The 25,636-nt window shown below is 40.0% G+C and overlaps 1 protein-coding gene across 1 annotated transcript; it reads right to left on the reverse strand.

Moving 5' to 3' along the window:
* Positions 1 to 331: 331 nt before the first annotated feature.
* Positions 332 to 25,095, reverse strand: LOC128381903 (myoferlin-like). The gene is made up of 53 exons (XM_053341921.1): positions 24,916 to 25,095; positions 23,930 to 23,985; positions 23,247 to 23,338; positions 18,050 to 18,158; positions 17,829 to 17,922; positions 17,494 to 17,660; positions 16,662 to 16,790; positions 16,440 to 16,502; positions 16,297 to 16,347; positions 16,164 to 16,194; positions 15,892 to 16,007; positions 15,585 to 15,711; positions 15,292 to 15,395; positions 15,118 to 15,186; positions 14,970 to 15,013; positions 14,343 to 14,425; positions 14,047 to 14,085; positions 13,582 to 13,706; positions 13,384 to 13,497; positions 12,969 to 13,146; positions 12,746 to 12,870; positions 12,468 to 12,577; positions 12,023 to 12,215; positions 11,665 to 11,820; positions 11,355 to 11,486; positions 11,001 to 11,164; positions 10,020 to 10,134; positions 9,721 to 9,823; positions 9,306 to 9,448; positions 8,912 to 9,082; positions 8,584 to 8,677; positions 8,368 to 8,445; positions 8,016 to 8,197; positions 7,486 to 7,644; positions 7,137 to 7,238; positions 6,887 to 7,048; positions 6,308 to 6,473; positions 6,159 to 6,235; positions 4,875 to 4,973; positions 4,564 to 4,692; positions 4,192 to 4,347; positions 4,007 to 4,098; positions 3,720 to 3,890; positions 3,450 to 3,598; positions 2,677 to 2,816; positions 2,495 to 2,583; positions 2,314 to 2,409; positions 1,932 to 2,073; positions 1,694 to 1,793; positions 1,403 to 1,596; positions 1,020 to 1,129; positions 687 to 834; positions 332 to 550 (listed from the first exon to the last, which is right to left on the reverse strand). Exons 1-53 carry the CDS (start codon positions 25,001 to 25,003, stop codon positions 512 to 514), a joined length of 6,165 nt encoding a protein of 2,054 aa, XP_053197896.1. The 5' UTR covers positions 25,004 to 25,095; the 3' UTR covers positions 332 to 511.
* Positions 25,096 to 25,636: the final 541 nt, after the last annotated feature.

Genomic DNA, 25,636 nt, shown 5'->3' on the forward strand with positions numbered 1-25,636 from the left:
TTAATACAACTCCTTTATTTAACATATTAAACATCCTGCAAAGTAATTAAGAGTATCAACACATGACATTTAATATTTTATTTAAATATAAAATACATGAAAATATACAAAAATAGTCTTACTTGGATGTTTAAATCTTTTACTGGTATTTGCTGGATTACTTTGAGTTTGTGAAACCTGTCAGTCATTTGTCACCTCATTTATATAAAGTGTGCTTATAGAAACCCCTTACAATAATGTGCACATATTAGATTGCATCACAGTGTATAAGAAGTTTCTATTTTCTGACCACTGTGTGTGTGTGTGTGTGTGTGTGTGTGTGTGTGTGTGTGTGGTCCTATTTTCTATTGTATTGCTCACAAGTCTGTCCCATCCAGTTATACCTTTATAAAACACTATAGGCAGTATAAAAACATATTGACTGTTAAGCAGTAGTTGTGCCCAGTTATTGTGATCCTGTCGATATTTTCATTTTCCTTAATGGGTCAATGGCTTCTCCTCCACTGTTGAGTTATCCTAGTGGATTCACTATCTTCATGGAGATGTAGTTCTGGAAAAAGGGAAAAGAACAATCAAAACACTGCTTCTCTCTAGTCGTGCAAAACAGTACTGCATGCACTTTGGGTTTTACGGACTTAAAACTTATTCAGATTGTGAAAAGGATAATATTCCCAGATGACCCTTACCGGTAAAGAGTACAGTAAGATAGCGAGGAAAAGAATCACTATGAAGAGAATGATGAGTCCGATGAAGAGGCACCTGAACCTTCGCCACACAATGAACTTCATGGTTTTACAGGGGTTGGTAAACCAAAAGAAGGATGTTTCTGGGCGCCTGTTGGTTACGAAGAATAAGGTATTTCTTAATAGCAGACACATTTTTAATTTCTACCTTCCACTAAAGGGATGAATTTAATATGCAGATATGAAAAAAGAGGTCCCATCTACAAAAATGCACAAGACGACATGTTTTGCTGACTGACTATGTATCAATTTGTGTTTGTCATTGTGGGATCTTACTTTGGAGGGTCCAGTTTTGGGTTCATGTTGGGTTCGTCCCTGCCTTTTCCTGCAGGTCTCTCATCTACATCTGTTTCACTGACAATCTCCAATGTCATCTCCACTTTGCCCTTTAAACACAATTACCATGTTATAACAATAAAGCATTAACAATGAAATCCTTTTTTAATTTTACAATATTTTAATGTTGTAGAAATGTGATTGACCAGTGAGAACAAGTTACTTTTTAAGCTGGATCCTAAAATAGGGGTGTGTCATTCTTTTTGTGGGTTTAAACTGATTCCAACCATATTATTGTTAATTTATTTGCTCATTTAAGTTTGAACAAGCCAGTATTAATTAACAAAAGCATCCATCTACCTATAGATGAACTTTCAACTTACACCCAGGGACGCCTTCCCATTCTTTTCAATGGAGCAGGGCCACCAGCCTCTGACTGACTGTTGAGCAAACAGAGACTTAGCATTCTCCATCTTCTGTGGAACCTCCATTTCCAAAACATCCATCATATTCAGAGAACACTTCTCTGGGGTTTTTGCAGGAGGAACCAGGTGACGCAAATCCAACTCTAGTGTGCCTGGGATCAAAGCACAGGGTTACATTACAACTGTCAGATTTGGTGTTTTAAAGATCAAATCAAACTAGTGGGAAAAAGTGTTCTTATAGAGTCTTACCAAGGTAATCATCCAGTGAGAATTTGTCGTTATCCCATATCTGAACAATCAGCTTGGGGGGGATCCTGAACTCTGTTTTGTCAAGACTCCAGAAATGCTCCTGTTAAATAAAGAACATGTGAAACCATGTTATAGATTATAAATTTCAGCAAAAGTGGTCGTATTTATTTATATCTGTACAACATTAAAATTCTCCTTTTTCTATTAACCAATGGCAGATACATCAGCTAAGCCTCACCTTCTTGGACACCAGGCAGAGCTGTTCTGCTGGCAGGTAGTCGAAGTCAAAGACAAACCTCCAATTAAAGTTGCCATCCCCGTCCAGAGACCTGTAGTGGACATCAGTCTTCTGCTTGTCCTCCTCCATGCCTGGCATCCAGCTGGCATAAAAAGACAAGTCATCAGTCACTGTCCTGGTACTAGTGTCTACTATACAGTTTTGCCTCTGCAGGTACTCAATAAAAAATTTAATTAAAATCCATATAACCGCTAAAACGAATTTTAGAAATAGTTTAGACTACAGTGTCAGCTTCACGTCACAGTTCCACCAACACATTGAAGAAACAGTACATATAAAATTCAGATGCCAACGTTAATTTGAATGAACAATTAAAGCATACCCTTTGACATAGATGTCACTCATTTCTTCTCCGGTGATGCTGGTCTCATCTAGAATCACATCTGTGGTATTCCAGATGACGGCACGCAAGAAATACCTGAACATTCAGACACAGTGGATGTCAGCTCAGTGGCATATGATATGACCGGTGATGAAGCACTGAGGATCTGCACAGCACTTACTTCTTAGCTTTACGTGGTGTGATGTCAAAGGGAGGTCCAGGCAAGCCGATGCTTTTAGGGAAAACATCCACCCACATCTGAAGCTTTCCCTGTATTGATATAACATACAAGTTAGTTACACAGGGTAGAAGGAGCCATGCATTGATTGTATAGCTATAGTTTGTTTGTCTGTGACATCTAACCTGAGAGAGATTTGGCTGGAAGCTGCTGTAAAGGGTCCTGGTCTCCACATGTTCAGGTACAAGTCCCTGTGTTCTAAGCACATGCAGACAGAGGCGTTCCCGGGCGGGACCCAAGTGCTGATGAATTTCCTTGTTGTCCTCTAGATGGGAAAACATGTTACACCTTAATAAGACACAGTCCGGTAATGTCAAGCAGTCAACATATTACTACTTGAAAAGTGCAATACATACTTTTACTGTGTAGCACACTCTGAACATAGAACAAAAACTGCATATTATAAGTTCGAGATGCTCCAGTCCCTAAACATTCTCACATTTTGTTAATACCTATTTTAATAGGCTTGCTAATAATATTAAAGAAAAGAAACTTAATGCCTTTCTAAAAACAAAGTTGTGAAAAGGTTTGTATGAAAAGGAGAAAAGCAACATTGTAATTGGTATAGGAGGGGGAGTAGCTGTAGCTCAGTAGGTGGAGTACGTTATCCACTAATTGGAAGATATGTGAAATCGATCCCCCACTCCTCCAGTCTGCATGTCAAAGTGTCCTTGGACTAGATACTGAACCTCGAGTTGGTGTAAGGCTGAGCCATTAGTATGTGAGTGTGAGCGTGAGTGTGAATGGATGAATGTTGGCGTGTTTGAGTGGTCAGAAGACTAGAAACATACTGCATAAAAGCAGTCCATTTGCAATTCATTAAACTGTCACTAACCAACAGTCAAATCATATAAGGTTCATTCACACTCATTTACACTATTATACTCATTGACATTACCAAACTGAGCCAGCGTGTATTGTTTGCCATTGAAGGTGAGTGATGTGCCATTGTCTTCAGTCCTGGGCTTGGACAGGCCTTTTAGACGAGCCAGGTTCTCCAGGATCTGGGATGGCTTCATCTGGTCACGCCATTGGTTAATACCAGAACTGAGATCAAAAGAAAATGAGAGTAAATATCCTGACTGCATGTTTTTCTTAAGCATTAATGATTTTTGGCATTCAAGGGCATTTTCCCCTCAGCCTTAAGATTAGCCAACAGTTTCCTTACATGCAGTAGGTTTGGGGCAGACCACAGTAGGCGTTATACCGGGACAGGAAGCGGTTCTCCAGGTCAATCACGGTCTCACCAACCTTCTCATCGCGTGTCAGGAGATCATAATCATACACAGAGATTTTAAGGTCCTTGTCCTGGGGCAGGAAACACGTCATCTCAAACATCCTAAACAAAACAAAGGAAAAGTGAGAAGGTGCAATAGATTTTCCATCTACCCTGTAAAGATGATAAGGTATATAATCCACATTGTTTAAATTATTCCATTCAATCACAGCAAATACCTTCCAAACAAAGGGTTGGTAGTGTTGGGCAAGTAATGGTCTCTGTCTTCAACCGTGTTCTTTCCCAGTGATATTTTTATGTATGGATCACACTGAGCAGGAGAGAGAAAAACAAGTTCAAACAGACAGTGCTGACTGGTCCATATGTGGTGAATTTATTACTGGTAATATAGATTCATCCTCACACTGCCGTTATTGTCTTTGGGTTGCAGGTCTATGGCCCGGACCACGTAAATCCTGACCGAACACTGTTGAGGCCCGCTTTCTGGCAGCTCTCTGAATTGACGAGGAGGAGGAGCAATACTTGGGTCGTCTGACAGAGGGTAGACCTTGAATGAACCCTGCAGGTGCAAGAACACATCCAAACACAACCAGAGTTTAATTTTTCTATATTGTTCTTATTTGAGTGTCTGGAACAGTAAATCTTAAGAACTGGGCTTGATCCTGAGCAGAGGAGACTCATTTTAAAGCTTTACTTTCTACATGTTGATCCTCCAGTAGTAAAGTATGTTGTAATAAAAACATAGAAGGCACTAATAAAATTGGCGTCAATCTACCTTGAGCTCTCCGACCACAGAGGGGTCATCATCCCCATTTTCATTCTTGCCTCGCTGCAGTTTGAAAGTGTCGCAGAAATCAGTTAGCCCTTTGAAGTCTAGGACATCCTCCAGTTCACAATCGTAAACCTGCAAACACACAGTCACATATAACTTATCTACAGCTCCTAAAGAGAAGCATCTTTTCAATTTGTGACATTTAGTAATGAAAATATTTGAGTATACATATCACAAATTGTGATTACTACCATTTACAACAAGACACAAGTGAATTCGTACTGAGTGTGTGCTGCGGGAGGAAGTAAACTTACTTTAAGAGTGTCATATCCTTTCTTGAGGTATGGGCCACATTTCTCCTGGTCTCCAGTTGACGCGTAGAATTTACTCCACCAATCAACGGTCTCTTTTTCCTGATGATTGAATTGCATGATTTTAATTTTTGCAAACATAATTTGTTGCGTTTGATAAAATAAATAAATCTGATGTCCGATTCTCTCACCTTCTCCACATGCTTTGGGGAAGAAAATAGGCAAAAAGTTACAGATAAAACAGAGCAGTTATAAGTGCAAACATGCGCGCGCACACACACACACACACAGTACAGTAGGCTATGAATATTGACAAGACAGTGAAAATAGTAAAGTAAGAAGAAGCTAGTAAATTAAAGAGAAGAGATCACAGCTGCAACGTCACAGGTGGTCACAAATCTGTGAGACAAGGGCGTAACAAAGAGTGCTGCAAATGTACCTGCAAATGTGCAATTGTACCAAGAAGCCCACTAGGGGGCCCACTTACAACAACTGTTCCCCTTCACTTGCAATATGGTATTGGTGGTTAATTGGCATTCTTGGCTGCCTGAGTGAGGCCTAGCGTTTACACATGACCAATGTTATGTTTTCCATCTCATTTTCAGTAACAATAGAGCAGAACAAATCTCCTCTCAACCACAACATAGCATTGGTAGTAGAGGGTTTGATATCTCAACTTTGAGACTTCGGTTTAATTTCAAACCAACAATGTGTTTTCTGTCTTTCTTAAAACAGAATATTTAAAATTGTATTTCGAGCTACATCATGGGTGGTGATTGTTCAATAGCTAAATTAGATTCTATGCAAGTTAGGTCTGATTTGTTCCAGGTCCTATTTATATGTTACGCCCCTGCTGTGAAAAGTTGCATGAATTTAATGTGCTCATTAAATCAGAGATGATTCAATTACATTCAGTCGCAGTTATTGTGAACATACACACGTAGATTAATGGCATTGTGACATTATTATGAGGACTTCGTCGAGCTTGCCGTGGATTTAGTGATCTCAGCCTCCCAGTGTCATTGGTGCCCAGCCTTGTAAATTAGAAAGCTATAACAATTGACCATACATACAAAGTGGGAGGTGGGTGAAGCCATTTTGTTGACGGCAGCTGACATGCTGTACATAAACTGTAAGCCAGAGTAATAAAGCTTGTCAAATTTGACTGCAAAGTCAAATTCAGCACTCCTTCATGACGAAAACGTAATGTGTTTTTAGAAAGACATAACCAAGTACACTTACTTGTTATAATCTAAATGAGGAATTAGTCAGTCTAAAGAAGTTTACCTGAGCTTCTAGCAGTGGTCTGCTTTCTTCCATGTTAATAGAGACATCTTTGACCGGAGTTGCCATCATGAGATGCACTGTGGGAGGAAACATGAGTTAGGCCTTTGTGTTAATTCTGTTTGGATGCTTATCCTGCGTCCCTTCCTTACTTTTAGAAGACATGGCTCCCTCGGCAGTGATGATGTAGGGGTCACATCTGAACTGCTCCACAGACGTGATGGTGCACTGACCCACCACGGGCTTCCTGCCAAATGGACGGTGGTCAATCACCTTCAGCACAATGGGAGGTGTGTACATCTCATCTTTTGGGAGGAGCTGGAAATAGGATGCAGAGAAGATGTCCGAAAATCAATAAATTCTATGGAAATACTGTATCCATAAGTTGTAACCAGTTGTAAATTTTTGTAGGGCACTTGTACTATTCCATGTATGAGGAGCACACAGATGTTTGTCTTTATATCCCATTGATATAATACATTCCCTTGCCCCTTACCATACCTTTAACCATCAAAACTAACTGCCTAAAATCCAATTTTTACCTTAAACTGAACCTAAACCTATCTATTAACCCTCAAGAACCCCTTTGAAGTTGTAAGGACTGGTCAAAATGTCCTTACAGCGCAGACTTCTTCTCACAATGCTGGTTTTCGACTGAAATTGGTTCTGTCCCAGATAGAAAGATATTCACACACTCACAGTCACACTCACACACACACACACACACGTACCACTTTGATGAAGAGGACAGAGCTGGGGAAGTTGGGGCTCTTTTTAATGTTCTTGATGACAGCTGATTCCACTCTCTGCCCTCCACACTCCACTACCAGGCTGGGTGAGGACACCGCAGCCAGCTGATATGGCTTCATGTTCCTCAGACCCCACGCCAGAATCTGGACACAGCAATAAAAACAGATGAGGCATTAGAAATATCATGTATGTCAGCTCAGAGAGAAACAGCATTTAAGGTTGTTTTACTACCTCTATTGCAGTGAGCTGCACAACAGGCCGGATGCCCTGGGGAACCATGTAGAGGTTCTCTGCTCTCTTTGGGGGAACCAGGGGAAGATCTGACTCACCTGACTGCAGAGACAGAGACAGGAGAGAAGGGATTACCTTACCTGCCGTATCTTGGAAATGCTTTATATATCATGAGATATTTTAATATGCACAAAACCTTTCTACTGCAAACAAACTGAAAAGGTCCATATCAGTCTGCAAATGATGGAGGTTTTTAAAGTAGGTAATACTTTGCTTTAAGTAGTCACCATCAGTAAAAAAAAAAAGAAAAAAAGAAAAAGAAAGAAAGTACATTACTTTCAGGAAATACCTTGTCTTTAAGGATGAGTTCAGCAGTCACCAGTGCCTCCCCTGCCTGACGCCCCTTCTGGAAGATGGGGTGCCACAGCAGTTTCGGTGTATGATCTATTCCTGGATTCAACTTCACCAGTGGGGTGCAAACACTGCGGCCCAGCAACTCATCATTTCCCTGTGCAGAGAATAACATGCTGAGAATTACATATCAAGTCTTTTAACTGATAACTTTACTTTCTACATTATGCACATATTAAGAAGAGCAAGATACAAATCCAGACCATTTAGATAAAAATGGGGCAAATATTCCTTGGAATAACAATGCCAAGTTGAAGGAAATGAATAAACCAAATAAGCTTAAGAAAAACAAGTTTGGGTGCAAGTGGAAATTTAAAGATAGAGAACAAGAGGACATAACTTTGTCTCAAGTGTTTTTCAGTGAATTTCCTACAGCAATTATTATTATTATTATATTGCTAAAAAACCAGCACTCATACAGCGTAAATTGGCTTTACAAAAACATTTTCTCTATGTTCATTTGCTCACCACTTGGTCGTAGTCGTAGAACTCCAGTACAACATCAGGGGGGCGTTGAGCAATAGTCTGTGGGTCTCCATGAATCTCCACATCATTGAAAATCATAGTTTGGTCCCAGGTTGGATTCAGTGTTGCTCGCAGCTTCTCTGTTGTCTTACTAACATGCAGGAAGGACACGTGTGTATACGGATCTATAAGGGAAAAACAGGTGCTTTAATGGTTATTATTTTGCATTTAGAGAAAGCAACTGTTGTAACTGCATTGACACCTTGCTTCAAACTTGAAAACCATTGGCAGTTTTAATATTGAGCTTTCAAGCTAAGCATCTGAAGAAGTGCTTGAGCACAGGGTAGCACCCTACCAGAGAAGCTATCTTTGTCCAAAGATGCCATGTTTCTCGCCTGATAGACGTAGACACGCAGATGGTACATATACGACCCTACACAGAGGAAAAAACATTAAAATATAACAATATCATGGTGCATGTTGGGTACAGTTATCTTGTTATCTAGTCATCTAGATGTCACATTTATTCATGCATACAGTATGTGTGAGTATTTGCTTTCACATCACTTACTGTCAAAGGAGCAGGACACAGTGGGTGTGTTGGCACCAAACATCTTTGTGGCGTCGCCCTTGGAGCCTTTCTCTTTCTCTTCAGTATCAACACCCTGCAGAGGGAACCAACAGAGCTTTTACATGTTCATGCTTCCCACACAGCAAGATGAACACACACTGTAGCACTGAAGATTCATTTAATACACAAGTAAATATTTGAAAATATTTGATGTTTGGTGACTCAGTCAGCTCAGGTCCGGTTCATGATTTATGACATGATATGACATGACATCTACTTATACATGTATACATGGAAGGATAACAATAATCTCTTTGTCCATACTCACCACTGCCCCTTCCAGCTGGAAGATGGCTGATGCTCCAAGGCGGTCCTCTGGTGCCATCTTCCTCCTCCAGCGCCTTCGACGAAACGTATCTGAAGAACGCTCCATCTTGTGGAACTTCCAGCCAATCAGTGAGGAGAATTCCCAGCCCTCGGGGTCTCCTTGGTCTCGCCTCTGTGTGCAAAGAGAAACATTTAGCTCAAACTTTTTCTAACTTGAAGCTAAAAATGGTGTACAATTAGCTAGAGAAGAATAAAACTGGTATCCAGAGACACGTGGATATCAGTCTTTGTAACATGAACAAAATAGAGTTTTGCAAATATCAGTATCACATTAAAAGAACGTTTAGGTGAAATCAAACTAGGAATGACACTACAGTGCAGTATAGCACACCGACCTCTACACCTGCTCCTGCAGGGACTGCAGCTCTCTTGCGAGGTCGAACCAGCCTTCTCCTGCGGTGGACATGGTACATCTTCTCTGCAGGGACCCATGACCGAGGCTTGTCATCAGGAGGAATGGTCACCCCGTACTCCCAGCCTGTAGAATACACAAACAGACACAAGCACACACAATGAGTTTTACTTTGTTTCACTTTAGTTCAGATACAAGAACATTTGGTTTGAAGTCCACCCTGTGAGTTTAAAAATTACAATCAAATGTATTGTAACTATTATCACATTGCATCAGAACAGGAGGAAAATAAACAAGAACCATTAAGAGATGCTGCCTTTTTGAGTAACTACATAATGCCAGCTTGAAAAACAAATAGCTCCTCCCTAGATTTCAGCTGGTTAGATCAATGTCCGCACCTTGATCATCCACGGCCCTGTTGACATCAACAGTCCATTTGTCCTCCCACTGCCAACCTGGAGGACAATCAAACTCGCCAGGGTTGTAGCTCTTTTCCCCATTCTGTACAATATAAAATCTCAGTTAACTGCACACATTCATTCACTCATTTATTGATGTTCTCATTTAACATGTTTTTACCATAGAGGTTTATTACAACTCATACAATACGATAGGTTATGTGTTGCAATTCCATCAGAGGCGTGTTTTACTTGCAGCCACCCTACAAATTATTGGCATATAAGCGTGCTGTTCTCACCACATCGGTGAAGGGCTCGGAGGCAGATTTCCATTCTCCACCAGGGAACCGAGTCTCATTTTGGAACACCTCATCCATGAATTCAGTGTGTCCTGCATCTGCCTCTGTCAACAGACTAAAACATAAAGTCAAACATATGTTATATTTGTGTGTGTGTGTGTGAGAGAAATATGAAAACATTTATTTCACAAAGCCCACTTAAACCCACAATGTGCAGAATTTGAAATTCTACACTTTGGCATTCCCCAGTGGTCGTATCAAAAACACCCTGGCAAACAAACGTACTTTTCCAGGATAAAGTTGATGAACCAAAGAGAAGTGACAATTTTCATGTTTACAAGTTGGGAGTAACCCAACTACTGGCTGCACTCCAGCTAAAACTTTGTTGAAATAAAACTGTTGAGGGGCATTTTTATGGTCTGTGTTCCTCTTGACTATAATGGTTCAACTATGTTATACAACTTAAATGGAAAAAAACAACAAAAAAATGTTATTTATTCAACTTGTTCCTTATTTTGTCACTTGTCTGCAGTTACTTGCTCCCAGAAATGTACTGACAATGTTGGCATGGTAAACCCAGCCATTATAGATGTAAATGCAGAGCCAGGATTGAAGAGCAGAGAGTGGTTGTTCTTAAGTTGACAAAGGTAGATTTGAAAAGTAAGTGTACATAACTTCCAGCTTCCCAGCACACCCTGGCACTTTGTCATTAAATTGTGGTCTATGGCATGAGAGGAATGTAAACACACACAAGGCAGAATTAGTCCACTTCCTCTACTTAAGTGCACACAGTACAAAGAATGTAAGAATTATGTTCAACCACTATAACCAGCACTTCAACTAGCGAAACAAAAGTTATAACTGGTCTAAATCCTAATATAACAAGTCACAAGGTCTTCTCCTTGGTCAAATGTTTTACATTTTGCAAGGAGACGAATGCCAAATGGTTAGGTCGTCTCCAATTATACTAATTATACTCACGCTTTCTCTGGGTCAATGAACCAGTCGCCCTCCCACTCCCATCCTCTGGGGGGAATGAAGTACTGTTGTTTCAGCTTCAGTTTGCCTGTTACATCTGAGTATTTGTAGCGTCCCACCAGTCCTGTGGTTCCCCACTTCCCAAATACCTGGGCCTGGTTCTCATACTGTAACGCAAACAATGACATGTTTAATTTTAGGTGCTGACGTGACTTACTGGCTTTCAACAACAAAGAGATTTATAATTAGAGCATTTTCTTTTAACTTTAATACATGCCTCAACAATTTCCAAAAATACTTAAATACAAAAAGTGATTTCATACTTTGTTATGACCATTATATTTTGGAGTAACATACCAGCTCAGCGAACACACTGAAGGTTCCCTCAGAAAAGGAGTTGAACTTTTTCTCATGTGTAGACAGACCCAGCCACATGTTCACTCTAATCTGAACTGGCACCTTCAAGCCCTTGGTCTTATCCATGGGGTACTGAGGGAGACAAAATATCACCAGGAGCATTTTGAGTCCAGATAAATGGAGTCTTTTGCGGTAACTTTCAGCAAAATACCCAACTGCAACTTAGCTGACATACACTATAACATGTTCGGACAAAATCTAAAAACATAATACATTTTTCAGTTCTATTTACTGAACTATGGGCCTGTACCTGTAAAAAGACAGTCTGGGTCTTGCCACAGTCTCGTCCACAAGCCTGTTCACTGTATGTGGAGAAGAGGATTTGGTGAGCAGGGATGCGACTGTAGGCCACCCTCTTCTCACCCCGCAGCATCCAGATGATCACATCAGGCATGCTGTTCTGAGGCTGGAGGATGAGAATAAAAAGTGCAAAAAAACATAATTTATCCATAATGTAACATTATTAGCAATAGTAATAAGATCCATTAATTGAGATTCAACGTCCTGCCAGCGTCAGTCAGTGAAAATATACTTTTCTACATTCAACTACAAATAATTGTTACTGAAAAGCAGTTTGAAGTGAGAGCGTTTGCTTGCTGTGTTTGTACCTCCTCAGCCAGCAGTTTAAGTTTGTTCAACCAGGTTTCAATGTCAGTGAGTGTGTCTCTGATCTCTCTGGCCTCGTCCCTCATGCGTCTGGCTCCTTCCTTGATGGTGGTCAAGGCGCTGTCTCGCATCTTCTTTAACTGGATGTCCAGAGATGTCAGGTTGGGTCGGCCCTCCAGCTCAGGTGTTGGGTAACTGAGGGACAGATGAGACATAATGACACTCTTTTAAATCTAAATTATACACAAACTTGGATTATACCAAGGAATTACCCTGTAAACTCTTACATCTTTATGGGCTTACTACATATAGCCATTTTTGGTTTATTTGTTATTCAGTGGAACTTTTCCTTGCCCTTTCCCTGACTCCCATGGGTTCATTTATTACATTTAAAATGCACTGATCCAATTGAGCAGTTTTTTCTGCAACACCATATCCTCTGCTTACCTTTCTAAGTCTTCAATCAGCTGATTGAGCAACGTAAGCCACACCTCTGTAAGTCGGTTGTCAGACACTTTGGCTGAGAGAGCAGTTTTAAATGCCTCCAGGTTGGATTGCTGCAACAAGAAAAAAAAAAAAGATTATGTACGCACACATTCCAAACATCTGCACAATGGACTATGTTTTTATAGCCACAAACACCACAGGCAATAAAACAAACTCGTATTCAAATGAAAGCAATCAATCTATGTTTATGAGGATTACAGAGAATTATGCTGTATTACCAGGTGGTGAGTAATGTAGAGGATGATATTCATTGTGTCCAGACGGTGGCTGATGTCCTCCCAGAATGACATAACCGCAACAACCGGCTTGGTGCCAGCCCAGGGAAGGTAGTAGTAGTGGTTACCTTGAAAAATAACACACTATTTGAACAAATTCTTTTGACACGAAAGCGCCTCGGAAGTGTACAGACCAAGCATCACATGAGATTGTAGCATCGCTCACCATCAAACATAGCACAGCTATACTGAGTCGTGGAGGCCAGTGGTTTGCAGGTGGTGTCCAGTTTGTTACCGTAGTTACCAATGCTGACTTCAAATTGGATTGGTTCTCCAGGTTCTTGTATCATGGTGGCGCTGTGGAAGACTGCACACAGACAGTACTTCCTCCTCCTCTGGTACTTCTAATGGAGGGAAGGAAACAGAGGAGAGAAGTTTTAACTGAACAACATCATGTTGAAGTTCATGGACAAGTTTTATGCTGATCATATCCTGTGATCCAGCACCTACTAGCTCATTTGTATTCATTAACAAACTTCCCTAAAGGGCTTCTTGTCTCAACCTGTCTCCATAAATCCACAATAAGAGTGAATTGAACCACACTGCCAGATACCACACAGTGGATAAACAGTCAAAATTACCTGTACCACCAGGATGTCATCACTGTGGATGCTGTCTACTGTTTTGTCCATTTTCCCCTCCAGCTTAGTGGACATCTCGACAAGGATCCTGCCCCTGTAGGCCACACCTTCTCCCTGTGCAAAGACCACAACCAGGAAGTTTAACATTGTAGGCTACTTATTAGAGTCTAACAAGTCCAATCATGTCTACACCACTACCTTTCCATAATTGAGATCTTCGTAGGGATCTGGCAGGCCGCTGAACTCTCTGGGGCTGCCATACAGGTTGATATAGCTAGGCCCAAAGACGGGCAGAAAACCCACTTCAGACTCTCCTGTGTTTGCTGTGGGGAAATGGAAACGGCTTAACCTCTTTTCAATCAATGCGTGTTCATCTGAGCAAAGCTTTCAGGTTAGTATGCAAGTGTTGCTGTATTTGAGGTGGTGGTTATGCATAGACCAAGGTGAAAATAGGGAAGGCTGGTTAAGAGAGTGACAGACACAAAAAAAAAAAAAAAACATTGACAATGACATTTAAATCCTAATACTAGTGTCACAGCAGAACACAACACAGCTTTACTTGTTATATGCACAGCACTCAGACTTATTCAGCAATCTATAGCGCAAAACATGCTTGACACGTCACATCTCATGCAACACAGAGCAAAAAAAGCACAGCTGAACCTTCATACGATGGTATTTCCCCATTTCCCGCATGTTCCTCTATACCAGGAAAAAAAAGACAATTCAAGTACCATTTAGAAGTGAGTACAAACAGACACATAACAATATTTTTCAACTGTATTTTTCTTTTGACTTTAATATAGCAACAATTATTGTATATCTAGCTGAGATGCAAAGGCTGTCAACTCCAGCACTGGAGTTTTCACATAAGACAGACTTATTGGGCATTTTTATTGGGCGTAATTATATTTTCTAATGTTTCATTGTTTTTTAAAACCACAAAACAATTAGCATACCTTCTATCTCTCCACCAGAGGAGGCTATCCTGGCCAGGTTCAGATATGTGGTACCAATAGCATCATTTCCAGTCAAACGATCCCTGCAATCATGTGATTAACATGCAAATCATATAGTGTAGTTGAATTGGTGTGCTCTGCTTTTACACTACCTAGTGGTGGAAAGATGTGGAGCAGAAACAATGCATCTTTTGGCTCTGGGACCCAAGGATCTATTCAACACCTACTAAGGTGACACAGTTTTTCTGACCTTTTCCTCTTACACTCATTTCCCACCAGCCTTCCTGGACTTGACTTATCTGCCTGACTCATACTCCCAGAGGCATGCAGTAATGAATATTAGCTGAGACACGGTGCCAACAGGATCCCAGAGTGTGTTATTGAGGGGAAGGGAGGGGCCAGCACAGTTTGAGTCAGACTGCCACATTATTCTCATATGGTTGATGATGTGGCATGGACACATGCACACAAATACAGCTGACCATCTGCAGGACTACTGTGCTTCACTCTCAAAACCACAAGTAAATCTGAGGATGAACACTACTTCTTTACATTCCTTCCTTCTTGACCACAAAATGACACTAGATACTTCAGCTATTGAATATAAATTGCAATTGTTCGACTTACCAATCAAAGACGGTCAGTTTGACACGCTCACACATAGAGGGGAACTACGGCAGAAAATACAAGGAACAGGTTAATCAGAGTCAGACTGAAAGTAATTTGTGTGCTAGGTCAGAATACAGCAACAGTATCAAGCCGTAGGATCTGTTACCTTCACTTGGAGGTTCAATAATTGGTTCCACTCAGGGTTTGCATTCTTCTCGATGATCTGAGTGCACAGCTGGAGAGACAGCAACATATGTCAGCCTGTCCTATATAATAATTAGCAATCAGACTGCTTACAGTCAATGCTGCTAATGCAAATGCTGTGAAGATTAACAGAAACCTTTTTGCCTGCGAAACGAGCTTCTAAGAAGGGATCCACCAGGTTCTTCTTGTTTCCATCTCCTCCAAAGATTTCCTTCATTGTTGTGACGAATGCATCATCCACTAAAATGAGCAAACAATGGAGGAATCAATCAGTCATATTTTATTTAGGAGTATGGTTATATATGTTTCTTGTCTGTATCCGTTTTTCCAGCCATTAAATAGGAAATAATAAATGTACACACTGTGTAAATTAAACATCATATTACTGTTATAAATACAAAACCATGATTATACTACAGTGTGTCTTACTCTGGGGAATGTCTTCAGCTCTGAACACCTTCAGTGACAGGGTAGCCCATCGCAGCGTGACACCAGCTGGCATCAGCAGGTTACTCTCTATGTCATCCTGGTCGTCATTAGATCCCCTTTTCTCCTCCTGTGTGTGTGTGTGTGTGTGTGTGTGTGTGTGTGTGTGTGTGTGTGTGTGTGTGTGTGTGTGTGTGAGAATGAGAGAGTGTGAGAGAGAGACACACAACATATTTACATGAAGATTTACATGAAGAAAGAGAAGCAGCCAGAGCCAGTAAAAATCTGTCAGTAAGTTTGTCAGTCATACCGGAGGCTCGTCCCCAGCCCCAACCACAAAGAGGCTGACTTTGAGGTAGCCTTTAGCCCCAGAGCTGGAGTCATCTGGGTCATTTAAGAGAAGCCACTTCCTCATGATACAGTGGGCTGCAATAAGAAACACACACCCTTTTAAATGCCATAATGTAAAATGAAAACTAATTGCAATAATGCAAACCCAGTGTATGGTTCTACAAAATAAACAATGGCATTCTCTGAACAAATGTAAATGACACACAAATCTGTGGTTTGTGATAAGCTTACCTGGCTCATCATACACATAACCAACGTCCAGCTGTATGAGAGAACAAAGAGATCAGTCAGACTGTTGACAAACACATTTACCTCATACTATCACACATTTCCGACAATGTGGGGTAGATATTACACACGGTACCTTGAATGCTCCCATGAGACTGTCAGCCCTCAGTGAATAGGAGTTATACACCTGCAGGGAGGAAGGAAGCAAATTCATTTTTTCGTACGTTCACACATATTGACAGACGACAGGACCTCATAATTGACATTTACTGCATTTACCCGAAAGCTGAGGTTCTGTTCAAACAGATCTGATGGTAGCATGTGGACATTGTAGAAGAACATCTGCAAAAATACAAAAAAAAAGTTATACAAAGCTTAAATGAAAATAGGAGACAATTACAGCTCAACCAGAACTTGTGTCATGGAAAAAGAAGAAAGACTTTTATTAGATTTAAACTCTGTGCGGTCTGCAGACACAGAGGAACACACAAATAAGAGTACCTCATCAAAGAAAGGGTTGTTTCCCCTCTTGATCCGGGTCCTGTGGGTCTGTCCACACACATTGACCTTCACCACTGGTTTGATGTTGTTGCCGGGCAACTGACGTGCCTCAATGATCCGGACACGGATCTGACAGCACAGGATCAGTTAGCATGAATGAATGTATTTAAATCTGTAGGTGAACATCTAATTCAGACCAACAGTGTCAATATTTTATTTGAATACTTGGGAACCTTAGACACACCAAATACTGGGTAATGATGTAGCTACACCAACAGAAACTATTATTGCTTCATTAAGAATGGAGATTTTGCTTGATTATTATCATTTCATTCATGATTTCATTTCAAATGTCAATATTTATTGTATGATTTCAAATGTTTTTAGTGGGCTACCAGTGTATGAAATTCATTTGTTTCCAGTTAATGTCAGCAGGAGCAGAGGAAACATATTCCTGTTACAATACTTACATTTACAAAGCTCAACTTCAGATCTGTACTAATATTAATGTTAGACTTTGTACTCCTTGTGAAAGCCACTATGTGTATGATTTGAAGATTTCTAACTATCCAGTGGTATTAAAAAATGACACAGTGGCAGACAGCGATCCATGCCACCAATCCATTTCCCTCACAAACAAGAAGAATGGGCTGGAAGCAATTCAGACTGCATATTTTTTCACAAGGACTGACTCATCTTTCAACAAGCAAAAATGTATGCCATTAGAGTCCTTTAAAAAGATACTTAAATCACATAACAAGTCCAACACATAGTGGCTTGATTTACATCTAAACAGGAACTATGTAGCACTGAAGAAGAAACACACACTGACCTGGAAGTCCTGAGGTTTATTGACTAGCCTGTGGCGATTCTGTGCCCTGGCCAGCCGCTGGCGTAGGTTAGCAGGTTTACCGGTCTTACCAGGGGATGAGGCGACCCCTGCAGAGCCACTCTGGGCCCCATCAAGTGTGGTCTCATCACCCCCATCACCATCACCACCTATTCAGAAGATGATGATGAAACACCTTACTTATTACAGCAAGTGTTTGTAGGAATCTGTCTCGTTCCACAGAATTTGACATGCTCAGCGCAGGGTAAAAAGCCTGTGCAGCTGACTATACCAGCTGGCTATAATAACTGCATGATTAAGAATTATACAAAACATACCAGCATCCACTGTGGCATCTCCTGCTTGAGGGTCATTAGGGTTTGGTACAGCATTGGCTGGAGGATCGTAGGCAATTACAAGGTTGATTGTAGCCTGGAAGAAAATGATTAGTCATTCTATGAATTCCTTTTAACTTCTTTGAAATGTAGCCATATTTAACCTGAGCAACATGAAGGTAGTGTTGCTGTAAATCTTAATACTGACAGAAAAAAAAGCTTACTCCTATACTCTGTCCACTTTCATTGACCAAAGGCACATTTTTAGATGGTAGTGATTTAACTTGACCTGAGGCAAGGTCTCTCAAAGAGATTTTGGTTGACCCAAGGAATCTGTCAGGAAAAAACACAGCAGGAAACCATTCAATTCAACAACAGATCTATAATTTTATACATCATACAACATATGACAGGGATACACATTGGGGGAAATTTCCTCTGACAATTATGCACTGATTTCCTGACTTATGTCAACCAAAACTCAGGCTGCCATTCAAGTTAGCCAACATATCAGTTACAGTCCACCCAGAAATGAATTGCGTTATGTATGTTCAGTGACGTCACATTCACAATATGGGAATAATGAAGGTTACCACCAAGAGCTAACAAACCCTGCCTTGCTCAGACAAATAAACGCACCCCATGAGCCAGCACACAGTCAACACCACACGGAAGCTACTAAGCAGTGAATCACAGTGTTTACATCACTTATGATGTCCTACACAGCAAACTGAATTGAAATAATTCTTCCATTTGATTTATTGCATATCAGCTATGAACCAGGATGATATTGGAGACTTTCAAACTGGTCCAATCTCTACTTTGTCAGTGGTCAAATAAAAGGATAGTAAACACACAGTAACCCAGTAAACTCTATAGTCTACTGCTACCTTGAAAAAAAACATCCAATTTGTTATATGTGCCCTTGAACCAGTTTTTCTATTAAGTAATTTGCAAACAAGTCAAACATGTTCTGTATGGAACTTTAATGACAACATTGCCCTTAGAAATGATGTGATCATTTAACATATTAATAATTAAGCCAAGACAACTGTCTAATCAATCAAATGGTTGTCAAGATAAGGTTTCTTTTATACAGTCTATGGTTAAAGGATGCAAATAAATTTAAGCTAGAGTTGGTGAGAGGGCTGCATGGCTTTAGGTTTGGCATGTAGAGAACTCATGGACGAAATGAAGGGAAACCAAATGTGGAAAACTGGCCGACTATGTTTGAATAATTTTTGGAGCTATGATTAAATGCAGTCATCAAGGAAGAATGTGTGTGAGTTGAACTGAGTGAATAACAACAACGCATCAGATTATGTTTACTTCAGTGAAAAAAACACTCGGAAGCAGTTTGTTATTGCTTGTGGTGTGCTTGGTGTGTTGCCAATAACCACACAGCTTAATGTGCCGCTTGTTTATGCTACAACATAACACTATTAGCTGTAGGAAGGGGGAGGATCAATTTTACAACACCTACAGAGGTTGAGATAAGGTCAACCATTATTTGGCTGGATGAAATAGTCCACAATGCATCATGCACAAAGTAATAACAACTTGGTAATGGAATGCAGTACATCATGTAAAATGTCTAATATCTTTATTTGGGGTGAATTTAGTAATATTATCTTGGCAGCATTCCTAAGAGAAGGAATTTCCTCAAGATAGGGTGTAACACTTATTCACTATAGACGCTCTATCCAATGACAACACCAAGGGCAAAAAAAAGTACAGCTTTAAAATGGATCTGCAACTGTATATCCTTTGATAACTTTCATTAATCTGGATGGAGTATATCATTGGGCTAAGATGTAGGAAATGTTGACTGATGTGCTGTGAGAGACAAAGTCAGAAATGTGTAAGTATTAAAACATAAAAAGCACTAAAAACTAATCAAAAAACTTTCAATATATTAAAACTAAATGCAGTTATACTGTTCTCCAAAAAACAGAGCAAAGTAACAAAACAAATTGCATGTTGTACTCTATCACTTAGGCAATATTGTTTTAAATGGCTATATATCAGGTTTACACCACTTAGGTCACCACACAAATGGTCTGACAGAAATGGGAGGGATAGTGTGTTATTATTTCAGCAGGACTCTGGGCTCTTCATCAGGGAGGAGGCTGACAAGGGATTCTCCAGGGATTCTCCAGGGATTCAGTGACTCCATAAACCCGGTATGTAGCCTCAAACCCAACAGTGCCCAACAATCATTATGTGTTTTTTTCTAATGGAATCTCAACAATAATGTGAACAGGATTTGGACTTGATGAAAGACTAGCTTCAGAAAGGATGCAACCATTATCCAACACTTCCATGAAATGTGATGGGAGTGTGTGTAGAGTTTTTCCTCATAAAATTCTACCAACTACTTCAAACTTTTTCAAGAATATTTGCATCTCTCAGTTTTATGTTTGACTACATTCTGATATGTGCATTCAAATATAAAACAGATTAAGTCACACTGTGTGATTATATGGTATCAAACCATGACTAGCAATGGTATTGTCCATCTTGTGAACAGAATAGGAAAGACATGCATTCACTGACAACCTTCCCATTGTTTTCCATGTAAACAAAAAGCTGAATGACCAAAACATATTTTGCTGTGACTGGTGAGTCACAGCGAAACATCCCCCATGCCATTATAATTACCCACAAACATTGTGATATAATGCGTATGGAGCTATTATTGAATGCAGATAGTTTTTTGCCTTTTGTCAGGATTTTTGAGTATTCAATAACCAGTGTAACAACAGATGGTGGTGCTCCTTGTTACCAGACTTGTTCTGGTCTTTCAACATTACATGGTATAATAAAATTTTCACATATCTCCATCAGTGATCACTTATCCTTGAAGGGGAACAAATGACACAAGCAGCTCTGAGTGTCCATGGCTGCGTTTCAGCTCAAAACATTAACTCCTCGTTCTCCTGCCATTTCCTTTCACACAATTGTTAGAATTGTTGATTGTGTTTACTGCAGCACTGAAGTGATACAGCTAATCTTGGATGATTAAAGTGTGAAATTTGGGGTTGTAGAGTTCCATGATTATTTTGGTTGCATCCGTGTTTTCAGCACTGCAAAGTTATGGAGTCCAGAAATATGTTTTCACAGACAAGATAGTTGAAAGTAGGTGAAATATTTGGACAGACCCACTGACATCTGACTCTGCTATGTTTATACTGTAAGACTGGAAATGGAACAATACACTCTGGGTAGAGAGCCAATTTGATTTGATGTGAAGCAAGAGCAATTTTTCCCCCCCTCAGTTCAAATTCCCAAGTCTGTTCGTGTAAAACAAGATATTATTTAATATAGTGGCCATTCCATTGTTATTGTAGTGTCATCGCAATATGATTTCTAAAAGTCTGCTGTTCTGTTTTAGATCTCGACTGTGCATCTCTCTAGTTAATGTTTAAATTTGTAGGATAAAAAAGTTCTGACATGCAAAGCAGGTGCAGACCAGGCAAAACCAGTTTCAAACAGGTTTAACAAAGGTTAATTTTCAACCATGAGCTAGTTTTAATAAATCGCCTATCAAGATACTTCTGACTGTATTCATTTTAGCCATACTTGTGCTTTGGCTCCATGAATGGAAATGTCATTCTGTTGGTCCACCACATTGGTACAGACATCTCAGCAACTTTTGCAGTGGTTGCGTAGAAATTTGCTACAGATTCAACATCCCCAGATGATTAATTGTGTTAATTGTAATTTATCATTTCCATCTTTTGTCAAGCACCATCATCAGGCTAAAGTTTTAATTTGTTCAGTACTTTGGTTTATGACTAAATACCTGCTGAACTAATGTAATTGCCATTAGCATCAGTTGTACTTTGCCACTGTAAATGTTAGCATGCTGGTGTTACCATTTAGCTAAAAGCACACAAGACTGTAACTTCTCTGTGTGACTGTACCAGTAAAATCTCACAAATCTGCAAGTGTTGCTGTAAACACTCTAGTTTTGGCCTGTCCAAATACGTACAGCTTTATCTTTTCAAAATAGTCTCTGAAACACTGAAATTAGAGCAGAAGACTTAAAAATCTACCTAAATAATTTGTCATTCCACCACCATCTATTGTTACACAGTATAAAGAAATGCAGCATTTTGTCAGTGTTTAAACTCATAAAAATCACTGCAGACAGAAATGTGATTCCCACATGTTATGATTCAGACTGTACTCCTATGAAGGCAGCAATCATCTGATTCCTGTGTAAAATTGAATCAGTCGTGGAGACACAGACCCCCCCCCCCCACTAATTTTTGGTTGCCATGACAAATTTCCCATAACAAAATCTGGGAAACTATTTAAACAAGAGAAGAAGTCCCCTCACTGCTCCCACTGTGTAGGGATCTTGAGAGAGTGTGTCAGACAGGCCAGCCCAGTGGAAAACTTTACTCAGTTTAATATGGACTCATGTGCTGGAGACACACATTTTAAAAGCTCCTCCCTCAGTTATGACTGTTCGATGCACAGGGGAAACTTTTACTAGGTTAAGCATATGAACAGAAACAAATCACAGTATGTAGTTTGCTTGACATATTTCATAAGATAGAACCACTTCATATGCTTCATTTTTAGATGAGACTTTGATCGCAGTAATTAGTGATGTTGAGGAGACATTCTTTGTGGTTGGTCTAAATTGGTCCCATATGTGATTCTAGTAACAATCTTGAGGCGTTTTGGAGCAATGTAGAAACATTACAGCACTTGTTTTTTCCCCACACAGTATTAAAGCTATTCGTACACACAATGTGCACTGCAATCACTCCATCAGCGTAACAAAATTTGACTATATTCAAGAATTTCCCCTTTCCTCATTGATACATTGCCACACAAGTCCCAGAGGGAGAGAGAGGGAGAGAGAGGGAGAGAGAGGGAGAGAGAGGGAGAGAGAGAACACAAACAACGATTCATCTATCCATTGTTGCCCAAGCAGGATCAGTCATCCCACACATCCTAGCAAGTCTCAGCATGGCAAGCAGGGTGTGAAGGGGTAGATAGAGTCAGCAGCATAACTCAAACAGTGGGTTACTATGAAGGCATCCGACTTTGCTTCCTTGTATACTACTGTGTCAGTGTTGATAAGGTCTGTTCTAACCAGCTGGTGGTAGCAATGTCATGTGCAAATGCTTATTTTGCAGCCAAGCCTGAATGTCATGGACGTCACCTTTTAATGTAAAACAAAGACACACACGCAACTCAGTTCCTATTAGCAAATCTGCTGTTTGACTAAACAGACTTACTTTCAAGAAGGTCTACGTTCAGACAAGAAGAGGTTTGCACTGTGATTCACTGAAGTGAGGTGAGGCAAACAGCTTGCCTGTTGTCACTATGATCCTGCGGTTGCACAGAGCATGAAGCCAAAGCTAACAGGGAGCTAAATTCCTGGAGCTTTACTGTACTTACTTATCTTTCCCAATCGTCTCATAGTCTTTCACAATCACATCTAGGTAGGAGCTGGAGTCCAGTGTGTTGCCCTTCAGATCAAACTCAAGCACCTACAAGACAAGAAGTTGGACACGCAGTCCAGCAGATATGATGATGCAACTACTGTTTTGTCCAGAAGAAGCAACATTTTATCTGAGAGCAGAGCCTTTCATTCAATATCAGCTGGGTTACAATGATTTGACAACTCAGCCTGTATGACATAATATACTGCAAGACAGACACAATAACTCTTTCTTTACATGAATAATCTATTGACATGGTGAACGCATACTGACAGTCATGTGGTGATTATCACATTACCACACGATGTCCAGTACTGTATTAAAAGTGGACATATCTAGTACAAAATCAATTACTCCCGCATTCCTAGGCAGCTGCTGTAAACTATCTTTGATGAAAAAATCAAAGTAGAACAGTCAAGCAGAATTACACTGATCACATGTTGTTCTAGATGTACTACATTTTATCCGTGTTCCACATTTTATTCATCTTAATGGAATGTAATGCATGCAAGTATATACATGAGTATTTTGCCGGCTGTTGCTATACTGTGGCGATTAAAATATGTACAACTGCAAGGATCTGCAGAATAAGGCTGGATTTTAGCTTTTTGCATGTGTTTGTGTGTAATAGAGATTTACCTCATTCCATACAGGATTCAGCTCACTGTCAATCGATTTTGTTTTCTTCTTTTCATCTGAAAGTGAAACAGTTTGATGTGAATACTGATTGACACCAATCTGTAAATAAATCACCCATTTATTCTCAAAATGAAGAAACTAATGGCTTGTTAAGACAAGGACTCACATAGATCAGCCAATAAGTTAATGTGTATTGAAAAACATTTTCCTACTTGTTTTTGCTGAGGTACATGGAATTCAGAGGACAATCATTTTTTTATGTTACATGCTAGTTTAGCAGTCCTTTCCCTAACAAACTGGGGTTTCCTGTGTTTTGTTTAAACTGGCATATTTCTCCCAAGTGGACAGTGGTGCCAGCAGGCTGCACTTTTGACTTTTAATGGGAAGATGGAAAAAAGAGAGAAAGGGAAGCTGCCACACCTGTATGCCATGACGACAAGGGTACAAACACAACAGCTGCCAACAACTAGGGCTGATTGCCAGGATCAGCCAATCTGACAGGACCCTGTGTCTGATATAATTGGATTTCAGTAGCTATAGGCCAATTTCAAACTTTTCTCCCCATTTTTCTGTCTGAGGTCATTCATGTGCATATATCCTACAGAATCCAGTAAGATCCTTACCCAGCTGTTTTGGCATCTGGAAATGTCATGACAGGATAGTAAAATCTCCAGTTTTTAAAAAGAATGCTGCATTTAGACCTAGACCTTCTGAATACTCAGCAAACTATCAGAAAATTAGGGGAAACACATCTTATGAACGCACATGTTTAGAAGAGCAATACTTTCTTTTAGCACAAGCTGCCATAATAAATGTTACTGCAAAAACGATCAAGTCTGGTGACGTCATTCCGGATAAAAGTACCAATTAAGTGACTATAAAATAATTTAGCGGCATAGACATAGACTTTACATCATGATATGAATTAATATTAGCCTGTAAGTTTTCTCCCTGAGCTGCAAGACTTCATAAAAAAAGTTACTGACCTTTAAAAACCACTGTTGTAATCGGATCAGGACTTCCAACCTTCTTTTTAGGCAGACCTTGAGCCGATTCTACCACAACCCGCAACATGGTGACAATCAAAATAAAAAGCAAATCAGTGAAATGAATTTGTTTCAACTGGACTGTGGCACTCTGGCATCCTCTCCCTTACCACCCCATCACTGAAGCAGTCAAGGCAGAGCGGAGGAAAGATATTTCCCAAAGTCTCTTTTGTTGGGAATGAGGGGAGTTGAGGGCGGATCATGGGTGTGTAATTATACTGAATGAAAACCCGCGAGCTGCTGCTGCCATCCTGCGAGGGGTTGACTGGATTAACATGAACTGCAGCAACATCAGCGAAGAAAATAGTTTGCATGGCCTAAATGACCAAATTATATAACTTAACGAGTATATTGACTCCACGGGATAGTTTATACTTGAAATACAAGAATGGCGATGATGGCAACCGTGATTTTTCATTATATATTGACCAAACATAAATAAAAAAAAAAAAAAAAAAAAAAAAAAATCATTGAAAATTATTGATAAAGTTAATGTTGTTTAATTTAGTGGGCCTTAATGTCATCAAATGTTTATTGCTAAATGTTAATTATTGACTGGCTCACTATATTTCAGTTGGTGTGAGCATTTATGTCATAGTTTGCTGTGGCTCTATCTAGTGGCAGTGCACCGCAACAACATGTATCATGTTGTTAGTTACAC

The sequence above is a fragment of the Scomber japonicus genome, chromosome 20 (genome assembly GCF_027409825.1).
Source record: "Scomber japonicus isolate fScoJap1 chromosome 20, fScoJap1.pri, whole genome shotgun sequence".
In the NCBI taxonomy this organism is placed as follows: domain Eukaryota; kingdom Metazoa; phylum Chordata; class Actinopteri; order Scombriformes; family Scombridae; genus Scomber; species Scomber japonicus.

Coding starts and splice junctions, on each gene's coding strand:
- LOC128381903 (XM_053341921.1), bottom strand. CDS start 25,003: ATGTTGCGGGTTGTGGTAGAATCGGCTCAAGGTCTGCCTAAAAAGAAG. Junction 23,986..24,915: donor TACAACAGTGGTTTTTAAAG/GTCAGTAACTTT, acceptor TTTCACTTTCAG/ATGAAAAGAAGAAAACAAAA. Junction 10,135..11,000: donor TTCATTGACCCAGAGAAAGC/GTGAGTATAATT, acceptor TTTATGTTTTAG/TCTGTTGACAGAGGCAGATG.